Genomic DNA, 19,581 nt, shown 5'->3' on the forward strand with positions numbered 1-19,581 from the left:
CCACAGTGTAGAGGACAGCCAAGAATTAACACTGAGAGGAGGACAGAAGTCTAAACGACCCTTTCTACAACACTCGTCTCTCTCACATCAATATATGTCCAAATTATGGCTGCACCATTTTGGAAAAAAGGACATTACAGCATTGTGATGTCCTACATTATACATTGTGATATTATGAATGCAGGAATTTTCACCAGATTTCACAAGAGGTAAATAAGACGACATGTCATGTTGTATAAACAAATAAAAAAGAAAATCTAATTTTATATCGCGCATCCTATATGTAAAACTGCTCATGTGCACATTGTGATAATGTACAAGCCTAGTCCAAATATGAACAACCCTTGTAATAAATGTCTTCAGCTACTTGAATTATTCTGCACCCATCGTTGACACGGATATTAAAGATACTGAAAATGCACGCATACAGCTTGTCTTGTTCCTGAAAGGAAGTACTGTCAATAGAATAGGACTCTCTGGAGCAGATAAACAAATATGGACATACCTGTCTGATGCTTAATGGGTATGAAGCAATAAATCTCCATGGGGAATAGAAATCTGTCTATGTGTCTTTTTAGTGCAGTCAAACTGTGTCCTCTAGAATGGATAGATGGCTGGTGCACAGTGCAAAATATTTAGATACTTCTGGGATGTGTTAGGAATGCTCTTATCAATGCTCTTATCTCTGAATGTAATTAAATCCTCACAGCAATGCTGCTAAAAGTTCTATTCTTTTTAGGGTTCTTTTACATCATTCTTATTTGGTCCAGATTTTACAGTTTATTTTGAACAATAATAGTAGGATTAAAAGGTGCCGCAAACCATGGCCCAGACCAAAGGACCAAAATTTGTTCTAACCAAAATAGGAGGTGTGTCATGGTGTGCACAGAATACAGACACTCGCAGATGCAGTAAAACGGGTTGTTTATTAAAATACTAGGCAGGAAAAAGGGTAGTCGTACAAACAGAGTTAGAGCACCGGAAAACAGAAGCAACGTAGGAATAACCATACCATGAGTGAGAGACAGTCCAGAGTTCAAACACAAGCAGGCCAACATCAGAGGTAATCCAAAATCGAAAAAACGTGAAACAGTCCAGGTCATACACAGAAAAAATCCACAATCAGAGGTAATCCAAAAATCGGCGTTGAGAAAAAACAAAACAAGGTCATACACAAAGGCAACAGAGACAAGAGATAAGTAACGCTTAGTAATGAGGAAGATCCAACAATACCCGGCACAGAAGTGTGTGAGAGGTGTCCTTAAATAGTGCCCGAACTAATATTCGGGGCTTCCTGGTTGGAGCAGGTGAGGTGACGTGTGACTAGGTGTGTGCGTGTCAGCGGGTGGTGCGTTCTGGGTAATGTAGTTGTTAGACTGAGAACCTCTGTCAGAGCTGGGTGCGTGAGAAACAGAGGAGCTAACAGCACCAGATGTGACAAGGTGTTGGTTCTGATTAAATATCACATGGTTCAACCAATTTCAGGAATTCGAGTAAGGCTGTCATTAACTTTTAAACAATAGAGGAAGAAAAATAAGCAGTGTTGTGCCCAAAATCTGACTCCCCTTAGTGATGTGAAGGCTTGCCACACAGCAGTATGGGTACAACAGATTACGGTGCTTGTGATTCTGTATCTACTGTAACTGTAGATTAATACTTATTTATATAGAGAAATAAAATGAATAAATCTGCTGCAGGACAAACCTAGACTCAAAGGAAATTCGATTCAAGCCGGAAGTTGGAATTCGGCAAAACGCCTAGTAAGGCAACTCACCGAATGTTACCATCCAAAGAGTGTCCTTTAATAAACCAATCAGTGTGAAGTATAGAAAGACTCTACCCATCTAGGTGATGATGGTCTCTGATGGACTATCTAAGTGAAACTGAACTATAAAAAGGCTTATCAGACTCGACTGCAGCTGGAGATCTTCTGGAAATTACTGGGACAGAATGTCCTGAGAGTCCAGACTACACCAGAGCAATACAGATATCTCAAATAAACAACACCCCCCACCCCCAACACCACCCCCCCACACACACACTCTCTCCACTGACTGACCCAGACCTGTCAGGAGGCAGCGGACCAGAACTGGTTGGTGTTTCCAGTGTTTTCTGTGTTTGCTGTGTTTGCTGTGTTTTCCCAGAGCTGCCTCTCAACACACTCCGCATTCTGTCAGCCCCGTCACACAGCGCTAATAAACAACAGCATCTGATCAGGTGGGATTCACGGCTGCTTGGCCAGTCGCCATTACGGCCGGCATGCCTCTGATGACCCAAACTCATCGAAATGGAGCCAATCAGCGTCGGTTACCAGCTCTTGTGCTCAGGCTGAGCTCGTCTGAGAGCAGATGGAGGAACGGAATGGTCCCTCGGGCGATGAGGTGTGCCTTAGTGAGATAACGGCCCAAAGTGACGTTATCTCTTTCAGACTAACTAACGCTCCTCTTCCTCCTCCTCTCCCGTTCCTCCTCACCTCTCAGAGAAAATCTTAATTCAGATGAGACTCTTTTTTGTTAGAAATTGAGGTGCCTCGGGAGGGGTTCAGCACCTTGGACAGCTTCCTCATCCCCAAGCCTCCACCTCCATCTTATTCCACTTATATACTGAGAGATACTTTCCTCCCTGCCCTCTGGATTCTTCTTCTTCTTTCACCATTTTCTTCCCCTTGTGCTGATATTGCTAAAAAAATAATGTATTCCTGACCAATCGCCTGTGATACCAAAGAAACTGCCAGACCAAGACACATCATAGAACAATCTGAAATATTACACCAATCACCTTCCTATAAAATAACGCTCATCTAGCGAGATTTACCAACATCTACCACTATATGGATTTGTGGAACAATGAGAGAACAGGGTTCTTGCTCCATTTTAAAATGCTAATTTACGTTTCCCATTTGTCATCAATTTTCTTTTTTCAATTTTGTTCTATTGTGATGCAGAACATGTTATCTGATCCCACAGGTTTGTGGATGGAGCTCCATTACTATAGAGAGCCCAATCCCACAGCTGCAGAGCCCACTTCTGGGATTTATACTTATATTGTGTAGGTGTAAATTGGGCTCAATGTCCTCAGGTTTATTCTATTAGCAAGACCTCTTTTTGAAATCATACAGATTGAGATTATACAAACTGAGATTATACAGTCTGCGATTATAAAGATTGCATTTAAAAAATAACTCCAATGTGAAATTTACTTTGGCTGTAGTAAATTAAATTTATGCCCTGTTAAAATCCATTCTAGCCTGTTTGGACAAACTGCACAAAATTACTGGATCTTAGCATGATGTGAGAGAATGGAGGTGGGCTATTCAACAAAGGTTAGCACTCTTGATCATGTTTTACTACACCTAAAGTCAATTTAACATCAGAGTTTTCCTTTAAATTTAAAAGTCTGTGTCCGTCGAGAATGCACCTTAAACTGTGGCTCAACTACTTAAATTAAAAAATTTATTAAAAATTTAAATGGATGCATGGATCATTTTATGCATGCATATGATCTTATGTGTATGGCTCTTTTCAAGTCAATCCATATAATTTCTATTAGGTTTGAGATCTTGGCTCTAATTTGGCCACTTCAAAAGGCAGATTTAGTTTTTCTTTAGCCATTTTGTTGTGAACTTGCTCCATGTTTTGGCTCATTGTCCTTTTGCATCATCCAACAGAGTTTCAGCTGATGCACAGACACTCTCAGTTTATCTTTTGAATGTTTTGATACACTTTGGAATTCACCATCCCCTTAATAATTGCAAGCTGGTCAAGCCCCAGTGCAACAAAGTAGACCCAAATCTTGAAGTTCCCTTTACCATACTTCACAGTTGGAATGTTGTGTTCATGGTGCTGTGCCTTTTATCATGCCAGATTTAGCGTACCAATATTTTGCCAGTACCATTGTGGATTGTCCAAAAAGTGCTCTTTTGCAAACTTCAGTCATCTGCCAATGTATTTTAGTAATCAGAGGCTTCCTTAGTAGTGTCCTGCCTTACACACCCTGCAAGGTTTTACGGATTGTAGACCAAAGATGCCTTCTTTACCTCACTGATGAGTCTACATTCTGCTCTTGGGGTCATTTACTGGGTGCCCACTTCATGGCAGAGTAGCCACAGTCCCAAATTGTCTCCATTTGTAAATTGTTTGCTTTACTTTAGACTGGTTTATGTCTTTTGTCCTTTTCACCTTTGTGTATGTCAACAATTTTATGACAACAGACGATCTTCTGAAAGCAATTTTCTTGCAATGTTCATACAAGTGTTCTTCTTGTGCAGAGAAAACTCTCGTTTTTCGTTAAAAGTAGCTCTAGTCCACACCTATGAACTAATTTTCTTAACAAGACTATGCAAACACCTGACTCCAATACGTTTTTGGAGATCATTAACACTAAAGGTTTACATACAAAGACTATAATGTCTTTAGGATTGTTCTTAATAAAGAGATGAATGATGAATCATAGTTTGTTTTGTGTTACTTTAGGTACATTATATTTGTCAGTAGTCTTGAACATGAATTTCCAAAAAGATCACATATTTTCCTTGCCACTGTGTGGACCCCAAGACCAATGTAAACCTAACCTAACTAACTAGCTAACACTAACTAGAGACCCCTCTTCAAAGTTCATCACTCAGCCTAATATAGAAACTTAACACGATGAATGATACTCTGACCAGTTTACTACAATAAAGTATAGTACTGAATGTGCAGTAACTCTTGCACTCACCACAGTGGTTTTTAAAGGGTTGATTCTAAAAACGAAATAACTTTCCAGGTCTTGGCAACTTCAACACAGACAAAATTATGAAATGGTACATTAAGATAAGACAAAATAATCCTTAATTTATTCCAAAGTGAGAAAATGTGCAATATTACAGCAGCACAGAGGACAGAACAGAAGTGTCAGGATAAATAAAAGAAAAGACATACAGAAATTACCGGTTGCTTCTTTGGGGAAATAATTATTGCATTTCAATTTTACCTCTTTAGTGTATGCAATCATTTATCCTGGAACACCCGACCCATGTACACAGACTCTATAATCTATAATAGCTTACATTTTCTTTCCTCTGTTTCTCCAATAAATATGCCACATATTCTAAACCACACATCCCTGCAGACTGTCCCAACAAAAGTGCTATTAGTCCTGCTGAGTCAAACTGTGACCGCCACTAATCGCTATGCGTTAGCAATGTGTGGAGTAATTATTAGCACTGCTGACATTGGCAGTCCAGAGACTGCCTGTGTTAAAAAGCACTATATGATGAGGACAATAAGTATTTGCACACATTCAGCATAATATGGGACAGCATACACTACATGTCCAATTTTTTAAGGACACCCCATCTAATGAATGAATTCAGCTACAATAATTTGCACACATTGCTCATACAGATGTGGAAATGCACACACACACACACACACACACACACACACAGCTTGTCTAGTCTTTCTCTGCAGAAGATAAACAAATACTAACCGATCTGCACCATACCTAATGCAATCAAATTCTCATGGCAATGCTTTAAAACAATACTCCAACAAACAAAGACTTTTTCAGTGCCAACATATAATATTCAGCTGACAGCAGTTCACGCTAGCATGATGTAGCATAATGGTGTTAGCCAGCACTAGTCTGAATCACTTTACCTCTTTCAAATACTCACTGCCTTGATAACCCAGTATGAATGCGACACTCAAACATTTCTACTTTTTTAAGGGCCCATCCTTACTAGTGGCTGTTATAAATCAATTAGCTAACATTAGATAACTTTAGCTTAAGTCAGTGTATATCTGTATAGGAGAAAATTAGAAGCTCACCCTCTGTCTTGTAGTACTTCTGGGCTCTAAGCTCCATCTCTGTCTACTACATCTTTCAAACAAATTGCCAGGATTTACTTCAGGTTTACTCTGCTGTGTTTGCCTGCTACTGTCTTCATACCTGGCAGCCAAACCTGGAGTGTGAAATCAGGACTTGAGAATAGGTGTATAGTAGTGCTGGGCGGTATGGCCAAAAATGCATATCACAGTATTTTTCAAGAGTCTGACGGTTTCACGGTATATCAAGGTATTTTTTTTATATTATTTTTTGCATGACTGGGCTTTAATACAGGTTTGTGAGTTACTGTACTGTTAGGAGTACATATAATATAAAACACTAAGGCTTTAAATTAAGGCATACCTGTCAAGTTTTAGATTTAAAAATAAGGGATATTTTCCTCTGTCCGCTTAAAGCCGTCCCACCAGCCCAACGAAGGTTCAGTACCCCTTACATTTTAAGACAGGTTTACAAAAAAATTTAAAATAACCACATGTGAACCACTTACACACTACAATTAGATTATCAGAATCTGAAATGTTGTGGACATTCCTATATATGTCATTCTTTTAATACAGCCAAATTAAAAATACTTTTCTAGATATTAAAAAAGTTAAGATTCCATGTCTTTTTTGCCATAAATGCACTCTTTTATATTATATATTTTTTATTTATTTAATAGATTTAAAATTAAACAAAGGGTGCACAAATTCTGCAAAATGACTGTTGGTGACCTAAAATAGTATCATGAGCTTTTACTAAAAGGACATGGACCAGATATATTCCATCAGTAAAAAATAGTCCTAAGTGGCCTACACAATTAATCATTTTTAATTAATACTTCTTTCTTTTGATCACTCAACCCCTGATCAGTTCAGTTCATTTCGGTCCTCTCCACATTTTCTAGTTAAACTGAGTCACAAGCTGTATTTTTTTATTTTAAAAGGTTTAATCTGTGTGTTTTATTTCGGAGACGAGTATTTTTAAACAGCTATCAGAAAAATCTCATCACAGTTTACATAATTAGCCTACCGTTACCTTTCTTTTAGAAAAATCGCTGAATATACAGATATGTTTTAACATCAGCAGCTCCGACTAGCTGCCTGAACTCACAGCGACGGGGGGCTTCCCCACACTGACCCTCTATTGCAAGCTGATTGGCTGTTTCTCCTGAAAGGCGGGACTTTCTCCTTGAACCGGCTCCATGATTGGTTAAGAGACACAGCGGGGTCAGTGCCCTGTCTCCTCAATAATATATATTTTTTAATCTTAATATAATACGGGAAATTTACGGGAAAATACTAATACGGGAGGACGGCAGGAAAGAGGATTAAAATACGGTAGTTTCCCGGACAAAACGGGAGACTTGACAGGTATGAATTAAGGCTTTGATTAGGTTTACTTTTTCCCACAAATTTACACAATATTTAAAAAAATAACACTTTATTATCAGCAAAATAGCTAAAGAGTGTAAACAAAAGACCTTAAAAATAGATACGCTAACAAATATAACACGGCTCCATTAACAAAATTTAATATTTTAATAAATAGTTCCATAAACACTAAAAACTAAAATACTCAGTGTTTAAGTATTTAAAGAGATATTTCTCAAAAGTTATATTGCAGTTTAGGGGTGAAACGATTACTCGAGTAAATCGAGTAACTCGATTCACAAAATTGATCGATTAATTTTCTGTGCCTCGAGTAATCGTTTATTTAATTAATAAACTCAGCGCGCGGTATTTTCGCGACTTTTATTTTGACAACGCGCTCAGCGTTACGTCACCCTGCCCAGGAACAAGGAGACGGAGGTTTGAGCAGCGGCAAAAATGGAAGTGGCGAGAGAAAACAGCGATTTTAAAGGAATAAAAGCATTTTATGTTCGAACTGTGACCTGTACTCGGTGCAGTGCCAAAACAGCGCGTTTTAGTGCTGCACCATCTGAGCCGAGGACACCCGAGACGCGAGGACGCCGAGAGAGCAGGTAAATATAACTTATAATAAATCAATGAGATTAACATTAATGTGAATTAATAACAAAACGACAGCGCTTTGGAGTGTGAATTAATAGAAGCACTGTCTATAATGTGTGGTTAGTTTATTAGAACAGAGTTCATACAGGCTTTATTTAAACAGTAAACACAGCGCTGTGCAGTTCAGAATATAAACAATAAAAATGTTAAAAGTTAGCTAAACTGAAGTTACTTTGGCTGGAAACTAAATGCTTGATTTCTTCATCTAAGAGTACATTTGGCCAGTGAGACAAAAAAGTATGAACACTTTTGTTCATATAAGGAAGTGTGTCTCTTATTTATTGGGTAAAATATTAATTACCACTAGTGTCTAATGTGCCCCAATGCGATAGGTGTCAATCTTAATAAATGCACGGCCATGAACTTATTATTAGAGTTATTAGTCTTAGTGATGTAATTAGACCCAAATAGTCCAACATATAAATAAAGAAAAAAGCAACATTTGTAATACTTGTGTGTCACAATTATTGCACAGGTCCTGATATATTTTGGAGAAGCGGCTTGGTGGTAAAAGAATGCAGCACACTGATCCAACACTGGCAGAACTGACAACGTCTCAGAAGCTAAGATGCACAACACAAAGACGATGTTTATGCCTTTTTTATTGATTTATACCCTATATTTGTTATTTACAAGAAATCCAAATGTGAAAGTAATGTAATTAAATTTATTTTTTTTATTGTGGTATTTATTTATTTATTGTGTTTTATTTATTTGTATTTGCAATTTGGAAATGTTGTGAATTAAAAAATATAACTTATCTAAAAAAGGAAACCAATTGGTCATTCATTATTGAGTAAAATTCCTTTTTAATTGCTCTTTAACAAAAAAAATGTTTTATCCGATTACTCGATTAATCGAATCGATTTTTCAGTAGAGTACCCGATTACAAAAAGAATCGATAGCTGCAGCCCTATTGCAGTTAGATAGATACAAGTTTAATATAAATATACTGTATGTTATTCCTGAAGCCATTAGGCATTATTAAGGTATTAAATAATACATAAAATTATTAAGGTATTATCATTAGGTATTAAAATCAGCCACAATTCCCTTCCTTCTCCAGTTAACAAATACATTAAAATCATCCTTAAAGCTACAGTATTAATATATTTAAAAGGGCTGTAGTTACTGCTCTATTTTACTGGGATAAAAACACTCATACAGTAGAAACAGCAGCAGGGGGTGTTCAGATTTCTCTGCAGGATAGTGCTGCATCAGCGTTTGCCTTTCTTCTTTGATGGTGCCGTTTCCGCACGGCGCTCCGCAGCGCCCTCTAGTGGTATGGCAGTATGAGAGAAACGCATACCAGTTCAAGTTCACCCCGCGGTATACTACATAAACCGATATACCACCCAGCACTAGTGTATAGTCTATAACAAGAGAAGTGACACAGTTTAAGGCCTATTCATCCATTAAACGCAGGTTTTACATGCTCACCTCTACTAAGAATACTGCTGACGCTCTGTTTGTGTACACTCTGCAAAGAAAATGAAGGCCATTAATATGTGGATTAAATCTGCATTATCTAATTATCCATTAAAGCGCACTCAACAAGTATTTTCTGATCCTCTGTGAGAGCTGCAGGATTGTATGCGTGCAGATCTGCAGAAAAGACACATTTTTCTGCAACAAAAATCAATACAGTGTCTCACACTGTGCTCTCCAAACGCTCCCTCCAGAGCCGAGGAGAAAAAAAACAAAACAAAAAAATAAAGAACACAGAGCCGTCATGTGACACAGCTGCTTCCTCTGACATTACAAACACAGCTATCGCAAAGTGTATTGACTAAGCATCAGGACTAATGGCAGGAAATCGTTTGATGTAACAGGCTGAAACAGGAGGCTATCCTTTACGGGATCTAGAGCAGTTCTGTTTAGTGCCGTTATCCAGATCAACACACTGTTCTAGTCTTTCTAGTAGATATATAATGGGAAATGAGAACAGTGTGAATTTTCTTTTGCTAAAAACAGTAAAAATGCTGATGATATTATTGCGTATGATTCGATATGGCACACCCCTACAATAAATTATATTATTGATCTAAGACCATGTTATACCTCTGGTATAATTGTAGTATAACAATATTACAAATATGTTTACTGCCTTTTAAAGAGCAAACACAAAAGTGAAGCAAACACAGGTCCAGTAGCTCCTCCCATTCCAGTATGATTCAATGACAAAAGAGCCCCACCTATTCCCTATCTCAATTTTCTCCTCTAAATGTTGGTCTATCCATATCCAGTGTCAAATTCCAACAGTTTTTCTTTCCATGTGCTTTCCAACATTCTACTTTTTTTCATTAGAACTGTGTTATTGTGTTATTGTGATATCATAAGAGGCGAATCTACACTCAGGAATAAAGTGATTGACAGCACTGATTGAAAGTGGCTGGTCATCTGCATTAGATGGACTAAAACAGATAAGTTGTAGTCGAGCTGTCAGTCAACAAGCTAGCATACGGTCTACCAGATATTCCTTACAGTCCTAATAGTTTGTAAACAGAGCTGAGCTCTGGTTATGTCATTTAATGTAATTTGGTAATAAAATACATGCATTAAAATGCACTTTTATTTTTGGGACACTGAAATACTTACTGAACAAACTGGGTACACTGGTGAATAATCCACTCTGCTTCATGTCCTTTAGGCTACACTGTAAACTCAATGAAGGCAGTCTGAGACACTTGGTCTGGGAGAAAAGGGTGGGTTACCAATTAATTACGACGTGGCAGATATTTGTAGCCTCATTTGTTTAGAACGGAAGGGATCACACACCATCATCACAGTGGGACATAAACCTAGTCATACATCAGGAAGTAGAGGTGTTAATCCTCATTGGCACACCATTAATGTTCAGTCATCCAGATCTATCTAATCTCATCCTTTAGCATGGGAACAAACAGTGAATTATACTGTATGTCGCTGGACTGCATGTCTCTGGAGGCTCTGTGTTACCAGGTAACTGATGCCACCTTACTCAGCAGTAGATCAGTCTGATGTTCACAATGCGCTTATATTTTAGCCTCTAGCGTTAGCATTATTAACACTTCAGTTCTGCACTACATTATCCAAACAGATTTAATCAGATTCACGTTCTGATCAGATTCAGCCCGTGATTCACCATCTGCTAAACAATATTCTGCCAAAGGCAGTGCTCAGATAGAAATGGAGGGATGTCTTGATTTGAGTCTTAAAGGTTCTGCAATGGTTCCTTACACTGTCTGTCCAAAAATATGGAAAATATGGAAACTCCTTCTTATGAACCCTGCATTCTGCTACGTTATGGCACAGATATGAAAATGCACATATGCACAGCTTGTCTAGTCTCTGTGAAGAACTATTGCCAATAGAATATATACTGTATATTGTGATATTTACATTTCACCGAATTTCACCAGATGCCAATGATCCAATATCATGATATTAATAATTAACTCTGTGTAAACCATACTGGAGTAAAGTAAATGATTTGGATAAATATATCATAAACACGTCCAGGAATTTTTTTAATTGTGAAAAAACCATACATTTTCTTTTTATATCAAGCAGCAAACATTTTAGTTATCATTTATTAGAGCCTTTATTTACACATTTTGTAAACAATTATTTCTCTGGTTAGTAAGATTGAAATCTGATTGCTGTGTGATGGAATATGCATGTTTTCTCATTATGTGGTGATCAGTGGTTTGTTTATTATCTGAGAGCAGGTTTTGCTTGTGGAATGTGTTTTGAACACACAGATGTGTTTAACATATGGCTAAAAAAATGCATCTTAGACAACTTAGTCCATCTTAGTGGTTTGAGTGATCAGTTTTTTTTACCAGTTTTAGATGTGTTTCAGACCACCTACTGAAGTGGTTTAAGTGATTAGATTTGTATCTGGTTTAAAGGAGAACTCCAGTGTAAAATGGACTTTGGGTGTAGTAAAATATGATAAACAATACTTACCTTTGGTTTTTAATAAGATTCTTGTTCACTTTTAAAGTTATTAATGCCTCATTTTAAATGTCAAGGCTCTACCAGTGTAAAAAGCAATTTATCTGGGCAAAATATGTCCCAAAGAGGCTGTTGTACAGAGTGCTGGGCAAAAAGCACAAAATTACTGGATCTCAGAAAGCTGTGGGAGAGCGGAGGTGTGCTATTCAACAAATGTAAATATTCTGTATCATGTTTTACTACAACAAAAGTCAATTTTACACCGGATTTCTCCCTTTAATGCGTCTCAGACCACCTCCTGAAGTGGTTTGTATATTAAAACAATACATTGTGTAGTCCTAAATTACACAAACATTTATATCAAGTAGCAAATATGTAAGCCAAAAATACATTTTATATACCATGCTGACTCATAATTCAATATTCTACAACATTTCAGACGTGCCACAGTGTCCGTAGGCTCAGATGAGGGACTGAATGACTGGATCTGATTTATCTGTGTGTTCAACTTGGCTTTATAAATCCAGTGACACTCAGGAGGAACCAGAACCAACCAGATCTTTAACATGACAGACTCCTCAGTGTTCCTCAGATACTCAAAACAGAGCATATCACCTACACCCCCCTTCCACCCCCCCCCCCACCCACCAGAGCAAATTACTGTCTACTGAGGAATCCCCATTCTTACTTCAGCTCAGGCAGTGTGAACAGAACCACCCAGGATCATTCACAATCTAGCCAACAGCCACAAAAAGTGTAAATAAGACACAAATGCATAAACACATCACAGGATGAAAGGTCTAGCATGTTTCAGCATTACACATGCGTAACACTTGCATTACACACTACTTATGTATGCGTAGCTTCATAGATATTACCAATATGAGACTATACAGTATTTATGATCAAGTAATGTTCCGTATAACTTTCATCTTCCTTCTGAATGCAGCTATTACTCGATGATTGGTATATACAGTACACATTCTCTGTCCTAATGACCCCACCACCATCCAAGCACACACACACACACACACACAAACAGACACATATACACCATCACACACTGTGGATGCAGATACACTCACAACTTCCTCCACTAACAGAGTCTTCCACTCTGGGTGTGTCTCAACCTCCATTATTTATTTATTTCTAAATCTATGCCTCTATTCTCCATCACGCACCAGAGCAGCCCTGGTGTACAGAGCACCGCCACATCAACATCATACAGCCATCATATAGGCTACACATCCGAACAATGTTAAAAAAACAAGAATCTACACTAAATATTTATTTATATATTTATTTGTGTTTATTTATTTGAGTTCTGTAAAGTATGTACTAAAAGGCAGAGGCTCAAATGAATAAAAAATAACAGTTAAACAAAAAACGATCTATAATCCATAAATAACCCATTTAAAAAAAAAACTTCAATGATATGTAGATAAATAGCTATATGTATTCAAACTGAAAAAAATAAATAAAAATGAAAGAAATACAAAAATTAGTAAGCTGTAAACAAATTCAAAGGTCAAATCTACACAAATATTTTAATTTTAATTCTGTGCAAATATTTTAATTTATTTGAATTAATAATATAGTTATGTTTAAATGTTATAATTACAAATACAGATTTTTAGTAAATGTAAATGACATTATTTTACACATATATACTAATACTTTATTCTTAAATTAAAAAATATAATAAAAATACAATTGAAGACACTCATAAATTAAACTATTTTAAAAACTATACCACAAATTTGACATTAAAATATGTTGTTAATAACTTAAGATTTAAAATTACTATTAAATAAAAACAACATAAATATAAATATATTAAATAATGGTAATTATGTTAGAACATAATTACCATTATTTGTAAATAGTAATTCCAGTTTGTTTGTAAATAGAATGTAATAAGAGCAGAGACAGCGCTGAGGATGGAGAGATACAGAGTTCAGTAAATGTGAATATTAAATATTAAATGCAATGTCGGGAACTCTGTATTCAGTGAGTTAATTGATTAAAAAGAGATATTGATTAATAAAGCTGATAAACTGATCAGCACTCACCGCTTTGCTCCCCCAGAAACACCAGCTTGAATTTCCGTAACGGATTCCCGAAGTCGGTGGACACGGACATGCCTGCAGCGCGCGGGGACAGGGCGGAGGGCGGCGGGTCCGGCGTTGGGTGGCGGTGGTGGCGGGTGTGTAGCCGGGTGAAGCAGCGCTCTGTCCCGCTGTCTCTCTCCGCCGCTGCTGCTCTCACTACTGCCTACTGTCACAGGCTGGGGATGGTGCGCATGCGCAGTCCGCTACCTCGCCGCCTCGCCTCTCCGTCTGTCCGTCCGTGACTGTTCTCCCACCCGTTTTCAGGTAGACCCCTCCCACTACGCTGTGATTGGTTAGACTAATTTATTTATTATAACTTTTTCTCTAAAAAAAACAAAAAAAAAATTGTAATGTTTTTTATGTAGGAAATGTATTTTTTGTTAAACTAGAATGCATTTAAATTGATAACTGATATTATTTTTCAATTATTTTATTTTAATATTTATAGAGAAGGATATTTTACAGTTACAACTAGAAACCTTTTAATATAGAGTTAAATATAGCTGTTAAATAATTCAAATACCTTAAAGTTTCTGTTTCCTCCTTCTCCTCAGACTAAACAACTCCAACACAGAAAGGGGAGGCTTCTTAAACTACTTAAATGGCAGAACAGCCAATCGCAGTGCAGAAGGAGGGTTTGTACGAATACAGGTGTGGAAAAAACATAACTGGTCCCCTCCCTGTATCCCACATGACGTCATGCTGAATGAAGCAGCAAACAGTTGGACATCCTCAGACTTTCATTTCTACTAAACAGAAAGTGTGATAAAGTCTTTTATTCTAATAATTCTGTATTTGAGGCCCCCACTTCTTAATGATTTATATTTTTTACATATATTTTACAGTTTCATTAAGTTGTACCCAATACTGACACAAAAGTGCAAATTCACACACACAGCTTGTTTAATCTGTGTAGAAGAAAAGTTTTGCCAATAGAATAGTACTCTCTGGAGCAGAGAATTAAGAGGCACCAGGCTTAATGCCAGGCGTGGGATACAGAGGGGTACATGTGGGGTACAGTACAATTAGGATGAGTCGTGATGAGTAAGAATTAAATAGGGAGTCAATGAAATCTTTACAGAAATGCTTAAAATTTAGACTTCCTTGCACAGTAGAGGCAGTTACTCCTGGGAAATAAGCAGGACACACATTACGAACCTTTGGTTTAAAAAAAACTAATAATAATAAGGTATCCCAATACTTTTGTCCATATGTTGTAGTATATAGTATGTACTCAAAACCCAATGCACAACCGTCTGCACAAGAACTGAGTCACAGAGTGATTTCACATATTTCCATCATTTTATTAGCTTTAATATAATGCTTCAAAAATAACTTAGGATTTAGATTGTGTACTGTTTATTTTATCATTGTGATAAGCTAAATATGGAGTAATTGCTACTCCCAGCATAAAAAAAAACAGATGCAATGCAATTTTCATTGTGATCATCACATAAGGCTTGATTATAACAGTTTGTGCTGACAATTATATCAGTAATATCATATAAAAATTATATAATGTACAAAAATATATATTTACAAATCTTAAGGCACCCATACTGTAAAATATATTGACAGTTACAGCGTAACATTTACAACCCTAAAACAAAAGAGGTTGGAATAGTATGGAAAATGCAAATAAAAAACACAGTGTTTCTTACATTTACTTAGACTTCTATTTGATTGCAGACAGTATGAAACCAAGATCGTGGTCCAGCAGAAGCCATTATGATTAGGAGATTGCGGGTTTGAATCCAGGTCATGCAGCTTGCCATCAGCTGATAGAGCCCCAAAAGAGCACAATTGGCCTTGCCCTCTCTGGATGGGTAGATGGCGCTTTTCCCCCTTATCACTCCTAGGGTGATATAGATCAGCATAAGGCATCTGTGAGCTGATGTATCAGTATTTCCTCCAAATGCGCTGTGATGCCACTCGGAAATCTTGCATCAGCAGCAGGTCAAAAAGCAGTTCTGATATATTTCACATGCTAGTCTTCAACCTCCTTGTGTTGTGGCATCATCAGTAATGGGGGATGTACAACTGACTAACAGCTAAATGGGTGGGACAGTTGGCCGAGCTAAATTGGGAGAAAAATGTGGACATTTTTTAGAAGTAAATGTGAAACGCTGCATTTTTTAAAAGTATTGTCATTTTCCACACTGTCCCAACTTGTAATGATGTAACTTGTATCAGTTTTTCTTCACATTTCCAGCTACTACAGAGAATAATTCAAAATATTTGGCAAGTGAGTGAGAACCCAAGACTTTCCAAGCAGCAGTAAAATTGTTCTATTGTTTTATGTGGAACTGCAAATTGATTATATTTATTAAATGTTGTTTTATGTAAATTGATCAGTTGGAAATGGTCTCTCTCCAGGCCCAGTATGGCTCATCCAATAAGAGGACTGATACAGGCTTGGCTGCATGTCAGTGCAAAAGAATGGACGGTAGAAATAGCATTCCTCCATCTGACCACCAGTCAATGAGTTTGATTGACCTCCTCATGACTGAGAAGGATATGGTCGTGCTCGTTCAGCAGAACCGTGAGTGGAGTTCTGGGGGTTCTGATAAGAGGTGTCCAGGGTTCTGGGCCTGCGGTGGGCCCTCAGAGACAAGCGTCTCCAGTGTATACTGTGTGTTCTGATGGGACTAAAGCATCACAGTGGTCCATCAGGCCTCTTCTCCAGACTGTACTCTCGGGTTCTACCGACCTTCCAGCTGATCACACCCATCAGGGCAATGCCCACCAGCTTAAAGCCCACCTGCAGCCCAAGATACCTGCAAACACAAAGCTATGGTCATTTTTACAATCAGTAACACTTCTTTTTTAACATTAGAAAAAATTTATTACATGGAAAACCATGATAACCAACTTTAACCAAGTTTAGGCCAAACTATGAAGAGGGTGCATTACAACTGTGTAATAAGAAACACTTTCTGGTGGCCATCAAAAGCCATCAAACCAAGCTGAACTGCTTGAATTTTTTGCACCAAGAGTGGCATACATTTATCCAAAAGCAGTGTGTAAGACTGGTGGAGGAGAACATGCCAAGATGCATGAAAACTGTGATAAAAAACAGGGTTATTCCACCAAATATTGATTTCTGAACCCTTAAAACCTGATGAATATGAACTTGTTTTCTTCACATAATTTAAGGTTTGAAAGCTCTGCATTTTTTTGTTTGCATTTTTCAGCCCATTCAAATTTTCTGCAAATAAATGCTCTAAATGACAATATCTTTATTTGGAATTTGGGAGAAATGTTATCTGAATTTTATAGACTAAAACAACAATGTTCATTTTACTCAAACATATACCTATAAATAGCAAAATCAGCAAAACTGATTTAGATACTAAAGTGGTCCTTTATTTTTTTCCAGAGCTGTATATCTGTGTCTTATAGTATGGGTGTGGTACATCATTGGGATGATGCCTTTGTTTTTCTGGACGTTTGGGTGGATGTTTCAAATGTAGCCGCTTTAACTATACATAGCATTCACATTTGCTTTTAAGACCTTTTTATACTACATTTTATACTTATTTAATATAATGTATTCATTGTCATTAATGCATGCTTTAAATTATGCTTTGTGTCTCACACACTGGCTACTTGTATCTGTTATCTTCTATCTATATCACTATAAATGTGTATAGTATTGTAACTGAAATATGAAATGCAGTAGTGATCAGCTGCAGATATAAACCCCTAAATAAAATCTGAACATTGTCATACCTGTTTCTAAGGAGGTTGTTATCATAGTATCCGCAGCCCAGCTTCTTCCCACAGATATTCTTCCACCAGATGCAGGTGGAGTCAATGGTGATCCCGAACAGAGCCGGAGCGGGCAGCCAGGCTGCACACAAACAGAGAGAAAACAATGTACATTTTAAACAGGACCTTTTCTTCTTGTTTTAACACAATAACAATTTTTTAGGGCGTTTTATACTTGAAAGAAGCTCGATTTGTTTGTTTCATTGTATTCTTACTGTATTTAGTTTAGTTAGCTTTGATTAGTTTCACACTGCTGTTTAGTGACTGAATATATTCTGTCATCATCACATACAGTGCTTGGGTGGAGTCGATCTTTACTTCCCACTGATTGGTTTGTAGAATGGCATGTACTGGACATTGGTTTGTTGTCAATTTAGAGTTCTCTTTCCAGGAATTTATCCATACCAAAATTCGACTCCCTCGAGTGCAGGTATGTAACAGATTTCCCTCGGAAATCCTTTTATTTCTGTTTATAATTAAGGGTTAATCTACAGTTACAGTAGATACAGAATCACCAGCACTGTAATCTGTTTACCCATACTGCTGCATGATGCACCTGCACGCCAAAGGGGGTCAACTCGTATGGACCAAGACCTCCTCTTTTGTATCAAACCAAAGTTTGGTCATTTGGTCCAGATTGTGTTTCGTGTCACTTTTTTTTTTACTATTCTAACCATTGTGATTAAAATAAATACTATTTTGGTTGTGCTACTAAAAGTATAAAAATTCAGACTGAACATGGCAGGTGTAAAATGAATGAGTTAGACATATTAATAATATTTTAAACTCCTGTTTGAGACCTTAAATTTTATATGAACTGGAATGAACATATTCATGGTTTACGATTTCAATTAACATAAAAACTTTTTAAAAAATTGTACAGAATTGTACAGAATCATATTGTTAAAATATAAATAGAACCATGCCATTGAACAGATTTCTAGTGACTTTTTTGTTAGAAGTCTTGCTAAATAAAGTTAGTTTTAGTTAAACCTAAAATATTAAATACAATATATTTTGACTTTAATAACTCAAATTAAAAGTGTTAATTATAGAGTAAATATCATAGCCCCCAAAACTAAACTTAAATTTGAACTATAAATTATTATTAGGTCTATTTTTTTACACACTGTGCTGAATGTAAAAGCTCAGTTTTACCACTAGAGGGAGCTACAACACCTGTAGTCCAGTTAATACACATACACACACACAAACACACACACACACACACACACACACACACTGTTTATGTGTGTTAGTACATTGTACACTGTGTATTGAGCAGTGTGAACACACACTCTCTGTGTGAGTATGATTGATGCCGTTGTTTCTGGACTGGTCTTATAAAAGCAGAGGCATTAATCTTAACGGAGAACAGCAGCCTGGGGGGTCTCAGTCTGTGTCTGAGGGAGGCTAATGTCTCCCCTTTCAGTCCATTCTGCTCCTTTATTAAATACCTCAGAGACAAGTCCATCTCCATTACTGTACTCACCCAGAACCCTCATCAGCAGAAACTGAACCCCGATAGCGAAGGACTTCTCCTCCTGAGGCACCGTCCTGCATCACAATACACACACACATACAGTAGATCAGTTCTATTATTGCTTTAATCATACAGTTTAATTTAGCATAAAAAATACAAATAAGCAGTTACATATCATATACTATATAGAACATGTGATTTCTACATAAATGAATTATCTTCCATAAACATGGAGCATATGATTTCTACATAGAAAACAGAATTCCTACTTACTCTATAAACATTATATATTACAGCTATAGAAGATACTTATGCTGTAAGTATACACATATAAGTTTCTGAAACTTTTAGTTTCTGATCACCATCAGAAAGCCTGTGACTGTTTTAACAGAGTTTATCTTTTCTGTTATAATTTACATTTGTATTGTTTTATTTG

The 19,581-nt window shown here is 37.0% G+C and overlaps 2 protein-coding genes and 1 long non-coding RNA gene across 3 annotated transcripts in view; 1 reads left to right on the forward strand and 2 right to left on the reverse strand.

Moving 5' to 3' along the window:
- The window catches only part of rab6ba (RAB6B, member RAS oncogene family a), a 152,549-nt gene extending 138,470 nt beyond the window's left edge, over positions 1-14,079 (reverse strand). Inside the window, exon 1 of the mRNA XM_007253667.4 lies at positions 13,853-14,079. Within this exon, the coding sequence (XP_007253729.3) occupies positions 13,853-13,922 (70 nt within the window). The 5' untranslated portion in view covers positions 13,923-14,079. The remainder of the gene's footprint in view (positions 1-13,852) is intronic.
- On the forward strand, positions 7,438-8,596 carry LOC125802184 (uncharacterized). Its single transcript, XR_007439157.1, has 2 exons — positions 7,438-7,792; positions 8,317-8,596. It is a non-coding gene; the product is annotated as an uncharacterized LOC125802184 (long non-coding RNA).
- Positions 14,080-15,174: 1,095 nt separating the features above from the next.
- Positions 15,175-19,581, reverse strand: part of slco2a1 (solute carrier organic anion transporter family, member 2A1) — a 42,426-nt gene continuing 38,019 nt past the window's right edge. The window contains exons 12-14 of the mRNA XM_022675472.2: positions 19,155-19,219; positions 17,624-17,744; positions 15,175-16,668 (exon numbers count right to left, since the gene is read on the reverse strand). Coding sequence (XP_022531193.2) covers positions 16,548-16,668; positions 17,624-17,744; positions 19,155-19,219 — 307 coding nt within the window. The 3' untranslated portion in view covers positions 15,175-16,547. The remainder of the gene's footprint in view (positions 16,669-17,623; positions 17,745-19,154; positions 19,220-19,581) is intronic.

This window comes from Astyanax mexicanus, chromosome 5 (genome assembly GCF_023375975.1).
Source record: "Astyanax mexicanus isolate ESR-SI-001 chromosome 5, AstMex3_surface, whole genome shotgun sequence".
In the NCBI taxonomy this organism is placed as follows: Eukaryota; Metazoa; Chordata; class Actinopteri; order Characiformes; family Acestrorhamphidae; genus Astyanax; species Astyanax mexicanus.